We start from the raw sequence: 17,338 nt of genomic DNA, 5'->3' as shown, positions 1-17,338 counted from the left end.
GAATGTTAAAGTTATATGTAAATCTTTAATCGATCGTGTAAAAGCTAGATTGATGTTGTTTAAATTCGTAAAATTTTCCAAATGTAAATGATAAACTGTGAACAGGTTGACAAAGTGCACATTGTAAAGTGTCAAAATTTCCACAGAAAATTATCGATCTTCTGTTAATTGTCGTATTGCTCGTGTAAAAAATAAGAAGGCCGCATTTCGCGGTGTTATTTACAATATTTTACACGTAACTTATCACTCAAAATCATTTTATTGTCTTTTATTGGGGAATTTAATAACTTTTCTCATATTATATTAAATATAAACACAAGTAAAATCATAAATCAATCCTTAAAGGGTTAATTTTAGTCCGTATAGTTAGCATAGGTGTTTGTAAAATACTGTTTTTATTATTTTTTCTTGTGTATTCTACAAAAATTGCAACTGCAGTAATTGAAATTCTTTCATGCACAATTGTGCCTTAAACGAACACCGCAACTTGGCCAACTTCCAACAGGTTTCTTTCCCCAGCGCTGGAAGATTCATGACTGGCTTCAATTTATTTATTGAGGTTAGCTGAGTGACATATTAAATGGTTTCATGCTCTCGTTATGTTCTCAAAGAGGTACCGCAGCGATAGTGGCTCAAAAGGCCTTCTGCGTTAAAGGTGAAAAATGCTTTTGTTTATAACAATATTACCATTATTTTTATGTTATAATTTCCTTCAATAATCTGAGAGCACTTTAAAAAAAGTGATAACATCAAATATTTTTCCTACTTTTCTCTCATTGGCCCTGTTTTGAGGACTTTCTTCTTTGTAATGTTAAATAAGGAATGAATATCGGCATAAAAAGTACTAGTGCAAACTGCAAATAAGTTACCTTTAATATAACTTATTGCCCAAATAACACAACCACTGTTAAGTCATTTATGGAGCTTTAAAAATACATGAAAACAGAGTCAAATGTATGTTAAATGGGTTTAAAAATTTGATTAGCATTACGAATAGGAGTCTTTACAATACGATGTTATATTTTTCACTTTTCAAATGTAATATTATAAAATTATTTTTGTATTATATTATAAAAATACTGGAACATTATAAACGACCATTGAATTACATTATCCTTTCTGTCTAATTCCCTATCGAACCAAAATAAACGAAGTACTTACTTGAGGTGTACAAAAATAGCTCGATGAAAATCTAATGACAGACTTCATTCAACAGCAAGAACTTACGCGTTACTTCCACGAGACAAGCTGCGGTTCCTACAAACACAATGGGTGGTCTACTTCAGTTTGTGACGGCAGACGTAAACATCCGTATTTCTTTAGCCCAGTCAAAGTATTTTCGTAATCACTACTTAGTATAAAACAAACTCTTTTCGCTGCGAACTAAACTTAATTGTTTTCGCTGTATCCTTTTGTCTAACTGTGATTTCCTGAGACCGATATTTCTGTTTAAAACACATTGTTATGTTTGTTTTGTTAAAGATGATAATGTGTTTGTCAGCGAATGACGATGTGCTTTTTTACAGAGATTTTGGTATCAGCAACTCACGGTAACTAAACATAATAAAATATAATTAAAGATTTAGACAATTTTCAACGACAGGAATAGAAAACCATTGAAAGGTTTAGCTATAATTCATCAAGGTTTGTTGTAAACAGAACCATGAAAAATATTATTAAATATGTCCGAAAAATAAGGTAAAGTTAATAGACTAAGTTATAAAAATCGTGATGATAAAACAAACTTGAAAAAGTTTAATCTGATATCGAAACCCAGCTGGATATGTGGTAAAAAATGGTATGATTTTTTTCACGACACCTTAGCTCAAACGTACAATTTATTGGTCGAGATTTCTCCATTTAAATACATACTTATAGGTACTTGTTGTACCACTATTTTATTACTTTATCTATATCTATATTTTTAATTTACTTGGTAAAGTTCGAAATCAGGGGGAAATTATTCCACTCGGTAAATCCATAGAGCAGTTCCAACAATCAAACGCAGCACCATTTCCTGCAATAACTCACAGCGATATCACAGTTAAATAATTAGGAGCGATCATAAATTTGCCGATGCTAGTGTCTGGTTATCGAGGAGTCACCGACCTTCGTATTATGTCACACTCGGATCGATACAGTATGAACCTGACTCACGGAGTGTTTTCCTCTATTATTGTTACTTACTTTTATAACAAACTAGATGCCGCCTGTGACTCCGTCAGCACGGACTCAAAAAAAACTTAATAGTCTATGTGTGCCTCCAGACTACATCTGTGCCAGATTTAAGCGAGATCCATGTAGCCGTCCCTGACATCCATCCATCTAAACATTAGCATTTGTAATATTAGTATGATTGTTTATAAACGCTTTTACATATTACACCTTCACTAATCTAACGATAAGCGTACGTGTGCGTGTTAAAAATTTTAATACAGTAATTGGTATCCTGTATGTGGCGATGTGGTCCTTCTAATCTCTACACTAATTATGACGAAAATGTCCTCGTAAATTACGTAAATACTAATGTTGTAGTCCTTTACAATTTAATGATAAATGTAGCATTAAATGAATATATTAGCGTTATATAATGATAACAATATATGATACATTTCTGAACAATAATATTAGCAATGATAAATGCAAAGTTATCGAAGTTCCAACTAAAAACTCATTATTCATTACTTAAACTTCATCGTTCAGTATAATAGTAGATTTACAAATGCAAATACTATTTGCAAATGTTTTATTTATTTACATGAAACTTTGAAGTATTTATCTGGCTTGGCGACTTGCGAGCGCACCGCAGTTACAAAAAGCCGCACAGGACGAGCGACGTCTTAAGTATTTACATAAAGTAGAATAATTAATTGCAACTTAAAAGACAAAGAATGGTACGTCCGCTATTGATGTAAATGAGGTAACCACTACCCATTATACGCTCGTAGGTAAATTAAAAATAAACTAAGTAAATACGTTCTTAAAGATTCTTCTAACACATTCTTAAAGTTATGCTTAAGTAAGGTTAAAATATATTATCTTTAGCATACACAGATCAGATTCTTCTTAGATTTTGTTTTAAACAGAACAGAGATATTTAATTCGATTGTTTAAACTTTCGTGACATATTATTAAAATTATTATAACACTCACTCTTTTTTTTAAGGGTGGTGACGCAAGAAAATTTATATTAACACTATCCCTGATGATGGACCTCCGATGACTCCGTAAATATTCAGTACCGTCGGAAAATATAGGTGAGTTTGCCTTATATTAATTAGTTTACTTCTTAAATATTATGCTAAGGCTTAAAAATAAGTCGTTCATGCGTTAATACATTTAATTTTAAGTCTTCTAATCGTATTTGTGGAATCTAGAACAATTCAGCAATTGCTTAACTTACATTACAATTCAATACAAATGCAATTCCTTTCTAAACACAATAATTGTTACAAAAACTGCAAGCATCTGCAATATTTAGAAGATGGTGTAACATCGTAGACAAAACACTAATAATACAACAGCAATTTTAGGCGTTGTTTACAAATAATTCCATTGTGTAATATGCTAGTATGATTCAGCTGATTGTAATGGAAGCGCAACAAATGTCTGGCAGTAGACATGTCTTCTATTGTCAATCATCGAATACTAAGCCCATTTTCCACTTAGCGGCATGCGCTATCACTATCTGTATAAAATCGCACGTTCTACTGAACGTCAAAATTAAGAAGTACACATTTAAAACCCACTTTCTCCTACACTATTAAAGAATTAATGTTTTATTGGTATGTTGAAATTACGTTAGCATAAGTACTAATTAGACTTGCTATAAAGTAATTTTTATTCAATACCTTTAACTTTATAGGAAATTTAAAATACAATTCTGCTACTGCTGCGGAGCGCCTAGTGGAAAAGGACCTTTTAGTATACAGTCGCTTCTTCGTCACGTATGGTTTAGCGTTGTCTATTTTGTTATGCACATAGACAAGTCAAACGTCTTAAATCGGATCAACTATAAGACGAGACATGTATGGAATGAAGCTCAGGATTATGTTTAGATCGTTAAGCGTGTCCGTTCTTGATATTTTATTTTATTTCTCGGGTATCTAAATTAATTTATAGTTTAGAGCTGTTGTGGTCGACAGGCATACATTAGTTATATAATTCCTTAATCAATGTTATTTAGAATGTTATAATACAATTAATGCAATTTTATAGTAAAAGTCGTAAAGGTCAACAAACTTTAGTTCAATCTCAAGTTTTCTTATACCAATGCCTAACGAACACATCTATTTAATAATAAAAATGATAGTATGAAATATAAAAAGAGTACGTAAAACAAGCTCTATACTGAGTTGGATTTATTATAAAATCGATTAAAGATTGAATCGTTGAATAGTGTTCCTTCGAAATACAATTCGTTTGGATGCGATACGAATCTACTGTTAATAAAAGGAATGATGGCCAACTCAGCTGAGCGTACAAATCGAAATCGTTAACGAAATGTAACGAAACAAGTGTACTTTTGTATTCTTTATTATTGCTTATTACATTAAGATTTTTTCAAACATTTGACATCACTCAATTAAAAAAATCTTTTGGTCCTAAGAAGCAACTGCGATATTTTGGGATATTATATGCACAAGTAGAAGTGTTGTTGTTATTTATTAAGCTATAATTATTTTTTACATTTTTTTTAATCTCTTTCAACGGAAAAAAACTGTCTGAAATAAACATTGAAACCGTTGACCTGTATTGTAATTAAAACATGTACGTCACGTGCCTATTTTGTGGTCTTTTCAGTACGTTGCCGGGCTATAAAACTCTGTCCAAACGCTTTCAATGCCAAACTGTAATCTGCGCACTTTGACTTTTAAGAGACAGGACTTGAAAATCGCGCAGGCCCCTCTGTCAAACAAAAATGAACAATAACTTCAAAACTTGAACACAAGGTTCTTGTGTTGTTTGTAATATTTTAAGTCCGTATGAATTTATGAAGATGTTTCAATTTTGATCAATTTTCAGCATGAAGATGACCTCCGACCTCCTTGTTACATACACCCAATCGCTAAAAGTAGCAGATTTTTTTTGGTACAATGACGGCTCTTTGCCTAGTCCGTTTCTCTATAGTCAAAGTCTGCACATCACACAACTGGCTGTCACTGATTCGTCTATGCGCAGATTTGAATCAGATTTTTGTTCTAAATGCGTCAATGACAGCAGTAACAAGATATTGTGTTACTGAGCTACAGTATCCGTTCTATTCATTTATATTGACTATTACAGTAAAGATCTTTGTCAAATAGAAGTAATGGCGAGAAAAGTTGTCTTTTGCCCACTACATTTAAAGACATGGTTTTTTAAAGACAATTCAAAAATTATTTATAACAATAAATGCCTTCTTTGCCAGTTGTGGATGCATTCCGGCTTCAGAGATCTTTTTCAATTCCGGCACCTTAAAATAAATAGAGCGAATGACGTATAAAACTTTGTCAGATGACATATGACAGCGGACTCTTGGCGCTATCGCCACGTAGTTACGCTTTTCTCCCCAATGTCGCCTTTTAAATAAACTAATATATTTACAATTAAACTTATCTGTTTTTATATGTAGGTCATTGTCATTGTTAAGATTTTGGCCCACTGATCAAAAACATTCTGGCAAAACACATTTGGTTTACGCCAGTAAAAAACTACAGTTCGTTGTTTCGTAATCAGGGAAGTGCAATATTACGTAATTATATATATAGCCAGAGTTGATTCAAAATGTAATATCGCTTACCCAAGCGCAGTTGCCCATCAGTTCGTTCACTTGTCACTTTGTGATTATCGCGGCTGCAATCATTTGGCACAAGATTCGCTCTTCCTTTGACCTTAATGAGACATAATCACTCTGTATTTATTTATAACCTCCATCAACTAAGTTATTTGTGGTCATTCACTCATATTATTATAAGTAACTTACTATCGCACTTAGTTTTCACTAAGGGAAACAATTAGTGTATACTTAGTATGAGAAATATGTACTAAGCGGCGGATTAAGTAATAACTAAAAAACAGTATTTTATGGTAAAGTTAAAAAGAAATCGATTTAAAAAAAATTAACCTACACAATAAGACGGTGCCGTGGATTCTAAAAATTTGTTTTTTTTTTATATGCAAAATAAATACTACATATAACACATTCGGACGCGAATTTTCTGCAAATCAAATGTTAAGACCAATTCCAATAAGGGTGGACGCGGAGATTAAACGACGTAATGCTTACTCACAATCCCCAGAGTATAATCCGTAATAGAGACAACCGAATTTACGTGATAAATAGTTATCGAGTAAAACGTGCTATGTATATTAGTGGAAGTTTCCAGTAACGATATCAAAAGAATTTTTATAATTTAGTTTTTCTTCGAACGGGGACTGTATTAAATCGTTGTATTGAATGCAATAACTCGATGGGAATGTATACAATGATAATGTGAATATATATTGGTGATACATATATATTTTATTACATAAGTAAACAGGGTTCGTGAAGCTTGGTTTGTACAAAAAGTGGCGCGGCGAGGTTATACCGGCGCATCGTCTACAAAAAGCGTTAATGTACGCCGCGCTGTCTCACTTACACAGCGTTTATTGTACACTGACCACTTGGCGCATTGTAGGAATATAAATTGGCACAGAGAATGCAGTGGAGTAGTCAAGAAAAATAAATTCCTTTATCTAGTGACCGTGAGTATTAAAAGTTTCGTAAAAATTAAATTATAAAGTAAAAATGATATTTTAGATACAGCTTAAGTTTTGAATCTAATTTAGAGGTAAATGCAATTGAAACTTAAGTACTTATAATTGTTAAATTATTGACACAAGTTTCAAAAAGATAGAAATCTAAATTTAAATTTCTAAACTAGGACCCAAAAAAAATTACAGAAACTGTTAAATTGAAAGAAAATGTATTTATTTCCCTATAAAAAATTTAATGTTGTTCTATTGACTTGTTAAAAAAATGTGTTTTTTAATGGTTGGTTTCTGAGACCACAATCTCTATATAAATGTTGTGTCATCCCTCTCATTATCTTTAACAAAACATAGATAACAATATTTTTGAACCGGGATATTGGTCTCATAAACCCACTGTAAGTGACTTGTTTCACATTATAAGCAAATTTATATGTTACAACAAAAATTATTCAAAGTGGAACATCGTTATTTCTCGTCAAGAAAAGGGGTAATATTTGATTAAAATACTGCGTGCCTCTAGCATCATTTGTCAGACGGCAGTTCTATATCGTTAACTTTGCTTGTTATAACTTCATGCAACTCCTGGATTCATGGAATTCAAACAAGTTTAATCAGCTCCCTACCAAGGCTTTAAAACTGAAATGAATATTACCTTTTTTTACTTAGGGTAAAGGAGCAGGTTAACAGATGTTAATTGTTCTCTCATTTATACAAGAGCTAAGTCTAGGAGCTATCGTCTAGGGAATTTATCCGCTTTTTTATTTTATTTGAAATTAACTATAAACTAAGTAGCTGATTTGTCCCAAATTCCATCCTAATCCGATAGTTGAACGTATTAATAAACATCGATACGTACATCCATATACACAAATTAAAACCTATCTGTTCATATTCACATTTTTTGTATTTTTATAAAACTAACATTAATAACTTCACAATAATGCGTTCATAAATAGCATTATCAATATTACACTGTCGCCTATAGACACCAAACAAAATATAGTTAAAAAGAGTTACAACTTATACATTCCATAAAATTGATTCATGGCCGTCGATAAAATATTTTGTGTCATATTTCACGTTACTACTATAAATATCGTTTACTTCCGCATTATTTCTTAAATCGGCTTAAAACGACATTTTCTTCACTACTTTTTAATCTTATTTCTTACTAATGTTATAAATGCGAATGTTTAGATGTCTTAATGGATGGATGTTTGTTAGAAAGTATGTCCAGACCAGCGAAATGAATCTCATTGAAATTTGGCTTAGATGTAGAACATCGTCTGGAAGAACACATCAGATACTAATTAAGTATTTTTTTTTAATTCCACGCATTCGTAGTCGCGTGAAACAGCTAGTAAATAAAATAAAATTCTCGTCATGTCCAGTGACTCATGTGGAGACATCGTATATTAAAATTCTTTAAGTATTAAGGAAAGTTCCTTGGTAAGTTCTCTTCAATCGATGACATCAATTTCTTATACCTATAGTTTGTATAATACGAACACAGTAAAACCTTGTGTTGCTGCGATTTTTTTAGGAATTTATAAAAAAGGCGGTATTAAAATCGATAACCAGAGTAAAAAATATCTAGTCTCATGATGGTCAGGAAAATCTTAAATCTTTGAAGTAATTATCGATTTAAACATTCAAATTAAATGCCAGAAAAAACACATGCTTTTAAAGTCTAAAGAAAGTATTTCGTCAAATTCCAAAAGGAACACATTAACGTGTTAAGAAAATTTTTGCTTGAGCGAATTATGTTACAAACTAAATGAATAAGTACTATCAAATTTGTATTTCTATTGATTACATTTAGCATAAAGTACAACTTAGTGGGTTAGATGCCGCGTCGGGTAATAGTTAAGTAGGTTTATGCAAATCATTCCAAACCATTCGACCGTTAATATGAAGATTAACAAAAGATAAGGTGACTGTAATGGTTACGTCATAGAACAGTGACATGCCTAACTGGTGATTACGCCCGTACGCATAATTTAAGGTGCGTTTTCATTAAAGCGATAGACAAAGAAACACCTTTACTATAAATATATTACTGTGTATTATTATTAACTATGTAACCGTTTGTAGTCATTACTAATTATTAGTAGATCTTTTATATTTCATCATCATCATCATCAGCACACTATACGTCTTTATTGAATGGTTCGGGGCCTACTCTAAGTTAGGGATGACATAGTCAACCACGCTGGCCCTATGCGGGTTGGTTGACTTGACACATTTTTCTTAGATATGTGCAGGTGGCATCACGATGTTTTCTTTCACCTTAAGAACGTCGGTACATATAATCGGAAATTGAAAAACACACGGCGGGATGCGAACCCAAGACCTGAAGATAGCAAGTCAATTGCTTATACTGACTCACCGACGTTTTTATATTTAAAGATAGGTAAATCAAACACACCTTTAACAGATTAATTGCTGTTAAAAAAATAATAAAAGATGTAACAAAATCTATATTTAAACAAACGTACCTAATTAATCTTGTAACGAGGGTCTTTTCGACAGAAAAAAGTTTCACAATGAAAGAGGAAAAAACTAATTATATAAATTAGTAATGGACGTTTCACATTTTATTACGGACAGTAAAATTGCTTAACAAATTTAACTGACTTAGGGAATCGACTATTAAAAGTTTTATTTTCACAAAGCGAACAGATCTTTCCCTTGATAATAAGCAAAACTCCTTAATTCCTTGAAAAAGAATATCTTTAGTAGTCTGAGGCAAACGGTGAAAAACATTAGTTGACTGTTTTAAGTGTCTGTCTTGCCTTACAATAGTTATATCAAACGATACTATGTTGGGATTAACTGGAAACTTAGGGACATAAAATCAGATAACCACTACGAATAAGGGTCCGTCAAGAAGTGAGAGTATCATCTCAAAGGCCGGCTACGCGTTTGCGGTTCCTCTGGTATTGCAGATGTCCAGTGGCGTCATTAACACTTCGGTATTCCCGTTGCTCGTTAACCCTCTTATTTTATAAGAAAAAAAAACAATATTAAATATGCTGTATTCGGCAGTATTCTAACAAAAAAGATTTTAACATATACGGATATTTAATTGACTAACTTTTTGTTCACTTAATTTAATTAATTGAAGTCATAGATGGAAGTCAACAAACTACTTTACAATATGGCTAACAGGTTTGAGGTCTTGTGATTTACTAGGTTCGTATAATTTTTATTTTTGTTAAAAAAGTTAAGTCTATGGCACAAGGTTGCAGTGAGAGCGGCTTGCATTCTTTCTTATAATGACTGAGGGAGCGGCCTTGTGGTGGAGCGTACAATGGTGATTATGATAATAATACTGCGTTATAGCCTGTATGTCTTGTCCAAGCGGCTTAGCGGCTTACTTTACTACTAGACGATCCAATGTTTGATGCTCAACGAAATTATTAATGTTAACTTATGTACAAATAGCTATAACCTTTATTATTATCGGTAACGTATGTACATATATTTTCTTTCTTAGAGCCTATTCCCAGTAGTTATTTAGGAATTACGTTGTATCTTTTTTTTAATATTCTGATGGGTTGATATAAGTTTTTATTGTTTGGAAGAAAATCCGACACTGTGTCGGTGTACTGACACAACACTAGCCTTACTAAAATGTCGACGTTTATGTCCCCTCACTAATTTGACACTTGACTTTGTAATGAAAGCGCGCCGTTTGCGCCTAAGGAATCTAATTAATATGATACTATTGTTTTTAAACTATCTACTAGTTTTGACCCACCTGAGGCTCTTCTTCAGGGTAAGTGGGACTGGAATTATTTCGCGCTCGCGAGTGAGAACCACGCCTTTTTTAACAGACGGACGAACCAGGTCAAATTTAGTCAGAAGTTGACAACTTCATATCATATTTTTTCTTTTATTACCTAAGTCAATCAAGTACAGGTTACGCTTATTATTCGATCCAGGGTCTTCAGTTAGGATAGGGACCACCCAAGCACACGTTCACACTGTATCCTTGCTTCTTATAATAATTTAAAGCCCATGTCACATTCAATGAATCATTGTGATCCAGGAATGTTCGCTCGCTTCAACTATGTTTGTGTTTGTTTCATTTTATTACCATAAGTTATAGACTGTTTTCTTTATATTAATATATTGATATAATATTAATATATTGATTTATTAAACTTCATAAAATTTTTATTACCTTGTGTTATCAAAATATATTTAACTTGTAATAAGTATGATAAATTAAATTTCATTTATATCCAAGAAGTCATAACTGTAAGGGAAGTACACAAGGCAAATCTTCGAACGTACGGAATAAATTGTAAACCTATGTACACTGGGCAAACATCGCCGACATTTGTTCTATAGTCGCCAAAATTTACCGAGTAGGTGACTTGCGTCGACGATCTAACATTGTGTGTACGGAGCGCGTGCATCGTTGTCGGTACGAAAGGCCTAATATTGATTTTTTAATTATTTTTTTAATAAAAATATTAGCAGATTTTTTTGTAAATTTACTAAAATTTGTTTTACGGTTCCAACTAAGCTCTAGGCTTGTGCCAGGATGTGGTTTACGACAATAGTCGAATGACGGGATTCGAACCCCCGACCTCGTGTTCGGAATTCCGTACCCTTAACCATTAGGCTATTGACGCTTCAGTATTATCATAAGTGATTATGATAATTATTTAACACACATTACAATATACATTTTAGTTTAGTTAGAAAAAAATTCCCAAAATATGCCAGTGTATTGACGCAACACTATCCTTACTAAAATGTCGACGTTTTTGTCCCCTCACTATTCATTCTGACACTGGATTTTGTAACGAAAGCACGTATTCGCGCCAAAGGATTCTGAACAATAATGTATAAAATTATGAACTATTTTCTTATTATTGGCATAAAATACTTTAAGCTTATCATTATAATTCAAAGATTAATAAAAAAAACAAATTACGCTTTTAGGCACCAAAAATATTCAAACACATTATCGTAGCTGTTCCTTAAAATACATTCTTACCATAAAAGCCGTATTTCGGTCATGTTTGGTACTCTTGAGTCAAGGTTCCCCTCAACCCTTGTACTGCTGTATAAAGCCACGCTATTAGTCTGAGTGTTTTGAGTGTTTGGTGAAGCTTCACAGACATGCGCATTGTAAAGGTAAGGTCACATTAAAATCCTTCTAATAACGATAGTCTTTTATTATCATTATTTATTTTAATTTAATTAAATACTGATTTTCTTGTAAGTTGACGTTTGATAGAATCAAAAATTGAGGTAACATTTTGACTCTTAAAAATAAATCAATCGAGTTATTTAGTATTGATTTATATTTTTATACATAAATAAAATTAAATATATTAAAGTGAAGAACGCTGACTTATAATGGACAGGTCTGTATTAATAAAATTCCAAATAAATAATATTTCTTCCACCGATTTCTTGTCCTTATCATTTTGTACATAAAAATCTTATTAGCATTGAATGTGTTACGTCCTTCTCATCTCTGTACATTCCAAACACGCATACAGTACGATATTATGACAGTAATATCGAATAATCCAGCGCCCGCGCAATTATTCACAGCCGACCGTTATTGCGCGTTTAATTATAGACTTTAGCAAAAATACCCTGACATCATCTCTCTTGATCAGCAAGTGACGTGTTTCGAATTAGTTTAGTATACGTTTTAAATTAATAATGAAGCTATCTTAAGCTATGCATTCAATTAAAATATTTTTTAACATCACAAACTCTTTGAAATGGAAAAGAAATATAACTTACTAACTGTCGCCCAAGACTCCGTCCACGCGAAATTAAAAAAAAAACTAATTAGCCTACGTCTTCTTCCAGACTATGTTCTACATGTATGCCAAAATCTATGCTATCATTGAGATGCTCGAACTGATGCTCCAACAAACATCTATTTATCTAAACATTAGCATTTATAATATTAATAAGATTGCTTGCGATAAGAATTCTACGCAGGTTACTGGCAGTTGATAGAAAATTAATAAAAATATTTAAATAAAAAAATGTAATTGAATTTCGAACGTTCATAAAACGCTTAACAATTTAGATGACACCGCTGTAATAAATACGAAAGAGATGTTTAGATTCAAATCAAGATTTTGATTGTTAAATCGAGTATGTTTGTTTAAATCTACGAGCGAGTCAACAACCGATGGTATCGATTATTCGAACTATTGAGCAAGGAGCGCTGGGAACGAGTGAGTGCGGTCGCCTCCTATACATATCATGCAAAGATAATAGCGTCTGTTTATAATCAACCGATGTGACATTATCAAAATCCATGCGAACATAACATACTATCACTCAATATTGTTTTAACAATATAATACAACACTGGCCATAAAATAAAACATACAAAAAAAAGATTTTAGAAAACATCTTTTGTTTTTAAAAAAAAAACTCCTTAGCGTTTTTTTTACGCTAATTCAATTTAAATATCAGGAGTAAAAAAAAATAAGTACATTGTTAAAAACGTTTTACGTATATCAAATATAGAACTATATTTTTCCATTTTAACAAACAAAATTTGCATAATCCACCAAAATTAAAATTAATTACCTGTTTGATTATTAAATAATTAAACTGGTTCTGTCTCGCATTTATAATATATATATATAGATAAACTAGATCGGTTTGTGTGTTATTTTTGTTGACATAGTAACGGACATGCGCACTGGATACATCATCCATAAACAATGAGAACAGAAATTAAAATGACCTGATACATACTCTACATAATTTATATCCAGCCGGTATGTACAAAGGACTAATTAATTTATTTATTTTGCAAATAAATAATATATAAAGAACATCAATCAGTATGTTTCTAATATTTTTATATAAAATGTATACTAAAACAACATATAAGATTTATTAACTTCCTGTCTACTTTAAAGTTTAATAATGAAAATATGTTTATCTTATTTTTTAATCGATGAACTAAAAAATAAACTGTATAAGATTATAAAAATAAAAATATTCGCGCTTGTAAACATTCCAAATTATATTATGTCAATATTGAAACTATATTTCCATGATAATGAATATTACTTACCGTAAAAACTCCATTGTCTATGAATGCGCCAAAAAAATCACCCTGGTCGCGATATCTTCTAATTCAAACGGTCATTGTTTCATAAATTGCATCGTATTCGTTCGTTATCAGCAAAATAAAACACTTTCACTGTCGTCTATTACATACTATACATAGCTCTGTTGTTAATACACAAATAACCTGCATTAAAACGATGCTACTGTCAAAATCACGTGGTCTCAACACTTACACACGCATGATTCGTTCGCGGGCGAAAAACGCTTTTTCGCAGTGCGCTCTCTAAAGCGCATGACATTCGAGAGTATAATTCATGTAGCGTACTAGCCTCCCACACAGTTCGTGAAGAACTAAGCGCAAGTTGTCGAGTTGCACGTGGCCCGTAGCTTACGCGACCGCCCTTCCAAAGCGACGCAAATGCACTGCGAAAAGCGACTTTCTCCCGACAATGGAGGATAGCGTTTCGTTCGGATCTCGCCGAGAGAGCAAACGGGATGAGCCGGAATATGGGACGAAATATACAGATTATTTTCGTACTGTCGTTTAGTTCGGTGTGCGTAAGACGTGTGCGTGTTTGAATTGAAATGAAAAGTGCACCATGGTGATAGTTATAGTCTTTGTTTATATTAACGCTTTTATTTTTGGTGTTACTAAATTATATAAATTTTCATTATATTTATCTTGACGTTGTTAAATAAATTAAGCATATAACATGCACACATTTCATAATTACTTACTACAGTTAAATTTATTTTAAATATATTGTTATATAATAATTAAATAAAACCTCTTTATAACTCTATTAAACTTTAAAAAACATAATAAAATTGAAGTTGCAAAAAATATATCATTGGTAATATTCTATGGTTTAATTAGGTGTAGGAAATTACGATCAGTGATGTAATCTGTTATAAAAATAAATCAACGTAGATTTATCTACATTCAACATTATCTTATAAGAATTTCAATGCGTAGCATGACTTAAAAAGAAAAAAAAGCCAAAGGGCCATTGTTATCGGGTTATTGAAAAAGTTTCATCGGCCGTAACGACAGCTTCTTTTTGTCTTCGAAGGATTATTTGAAACTCGCTTCTTATAATCCGGCCTCGTTTGAAACTTCTATTGTATAGAGTGTCTTGAATCGGAATGTATGTAATCTTTGACTATATAAAAATGGACTAGGCATAAAGCTGATAATCGCACATGTGCATATCATGCTGTCATGTTTATGAACGCAAACTTATTATTCCATTTTATTTGATAGAGGAGCATTAAAGGCTAGATAGGTCCTGTCTCTTTAAAGGCAAAGTATGTAATGCAACAGGGCTGAGGGAACGCGTAATGCAGAATTATACAAGCGGAAAGTGACCCGCAGGTCAGTAAGCCAGTGCTCTAGGGGTCACCGATGATACGTAAGATGTTAATTTGGTCGTTGATTGTGTTGCGAGTACATTTTTAATGTTTTAAGGTCAGGAGTTATTAAACGCCTTTCAATCAATGTTTATGTTTTGACTTAAAGTTGATTAGAAATATATTATATATTTTTGATATCTTGTCCAAGAATTCAGAATTTCTTATTCAATAGTTGACGTAAATTAATAAACATAATAAAAACAAAATGTTAAAATACGCATTTCAAATGATGCAACTGACACAATCTAAGACAACGAGCATTATATCATTACTAGTTGTCGCCCGCGACTTCGTCTACGTTGAATTAAAAAAAAACTTATCCTTCTGATCTTCCAGACTATGTTCTACAACTGTGCCAAATTTCATCGAATTCCGTTCAGCCGTTCTGCCGGAGATTCCTTCTAACAAACATCCATCCATCTGTCCGTCCATTTAAACTTTTATAATATTAGTAAGATTTGGTATAATAACCAATTAGTGTACAGCTTAACTTTAGTTCGAAGATAACTTCCAAGGTCGATTCTCAGCTGTTATTATTTCCTGTTTGTTTGATTTATTATTGCTCCACAATATCTTAATGCATTACGAAAATAATCGTCCGAACGAGTGCATTGAACTTTTTTATCAATATTACTGTTAAGCTGTTGAAATGGAATGAATTTATGCTATATTTAGGATACATAGCTTGGTTCCAACAAAGACTATGTGTTTTAGGACTCCTTAATACAGTCGTATAGTAGATTACTTGATAATTACGATGATGGCGTAGAATGTCAAGGTTTTTGTGTCATTGGTTTACTAAAAGTACTTACCTTTGGTTTCTGAGACAGAAATCTCTATATAAAACATATCGTCATCCTTATTATAATCTTTGAGACCAAAGAGATGACAATATGATTCAAATGGGGACTCAGGAACCCACAGACAATGTTACTAAAAGCATGTTTAGAACAACAGTGTCAAAGATTTCTTACAATCGCAACGAATAAAGACAATATCATTGATTTTGACGGGTGTTTCGTCAGAGAAACGCAAAAAAAGGAAGCATAATAAAAAAAAACATTGAAGAAGTATATTAGGTTTCATCTAAGGCTAAATGCTCTGAAGGTACCCTACTTCTGAAAGTAACATAAGGTTTTGTGAAGTCATTTCAGTGTTACCTTTTAATAGAGAAAGATATAATAATTAACATTCATATGCGTTGTTGCCACATACGTCCTATAATATTACCTTTATTATTATCACTACTATGGTTTAATTATCCATAAATATTCGTAGTAATTATCATTTACTGATTCGAAATTGACTGTTTAATTACCCGCTTAATTTACACCCGCAAAACACGTAATTATGCGACACAAACACCCGATCGGAGAAATGGAAATTTAATTTTGGAATTCGTTCCTCAATTCTAATTTTGAAATTGCTACATTCACTGTACTTAACACCTGTTGTTCAAACTGACGCTTCGATCCAATGACGAAATCTTTACAATATATAACTTTTTTCAGTTATTTTGTAAAATAAATATGTGACATAAAATTAGGGTGATTTCGTAAACTAAGTGTTGCTAGAGGTACTACAATTTGGAATTAATGAGTTTTAGCTTTTCCTTCCCATCCTTTTCTTATAAGAAAAAAATAGAAAGGTGGGTATGTATAGGAAGGAGAAATATTCTCAACATTATTTTTCAATGCGTCACCTCCTTAGTCCATTAAAGGTAGGCAGACTCGTCAGCAAATGCGGATGTCTATGGCGCTATTCCGGCGAAAACCGTTGACCACTGGCTCGTTTGCCACCTAATAATATTCAATTTGCTATGGTTAAGGGCTTGCATTAGACACGATATACGAAGACTATTCTAAACTGGATCAACAAATCAAGTTAAATTATTAACTACTGTGCATTAACTGTTTCTCGGTAATAAGAGGATTGTGCAAGCGATCACGACTTCATAATTTATTCATTCGCTTAGAATGGTATTGGAATAATTTTACGCCTCAAATTTTAACGATAGAGCGTTGATTTGATCTCGCGTCCATCAAACACAAATAATCTACATCTGATCATTAATTTAAACGGAATGTAGAATTTTATACCGTTAGTGAAT

The 17,338-nt window shown here is 32.3% G+C and overlaps 1 protein-coding gene across 1 annotated transcript in view; it reads right to left on the bottom strand.

Annotated features, from left to right (window-relative positions):
- The window catches only part of Mp (collagen XV/XVIII-type protein multiplexin), a 116,724-nt gene extending 102,520 nt beyond the window's left edge, over positions 1-14,204 (bottom strand). The window contains exon 1 of the mRNA XM_013316776.1: positions 13,820-14,204. Coding sequence (XP_013172230.1) covers positions 13,820-13,833 — 14 coding nt within the window. The 5' untranslated portion in view covers positions 13,834-14,204. The remainder of the gene's footprint in view (positions 1-13,819) is intronic.
- Between the last annotated feature and the right edge of the window lie 3,134 nt (positions 14,205-17,338).

This window comes from Papilio xuthus, unplaced genomic scaffold (genome assembly GCF_000836235.2).
Source record: "Papilio xuthus unplaced genomic scaffold, Pxut_1.1 DF826945.1, whole genome shotgun sequence".
NCBI classification, from domain to species: domain Eukaryota; kingdom Metazoa; phylum Arthropoda; class Insecta; order Lepidoptera; family Papilionidae; genus Papilio; species Papilio xuthus.
This window is presented reverse-complemented; position numbering and strand designations above follow the sequence as displayed.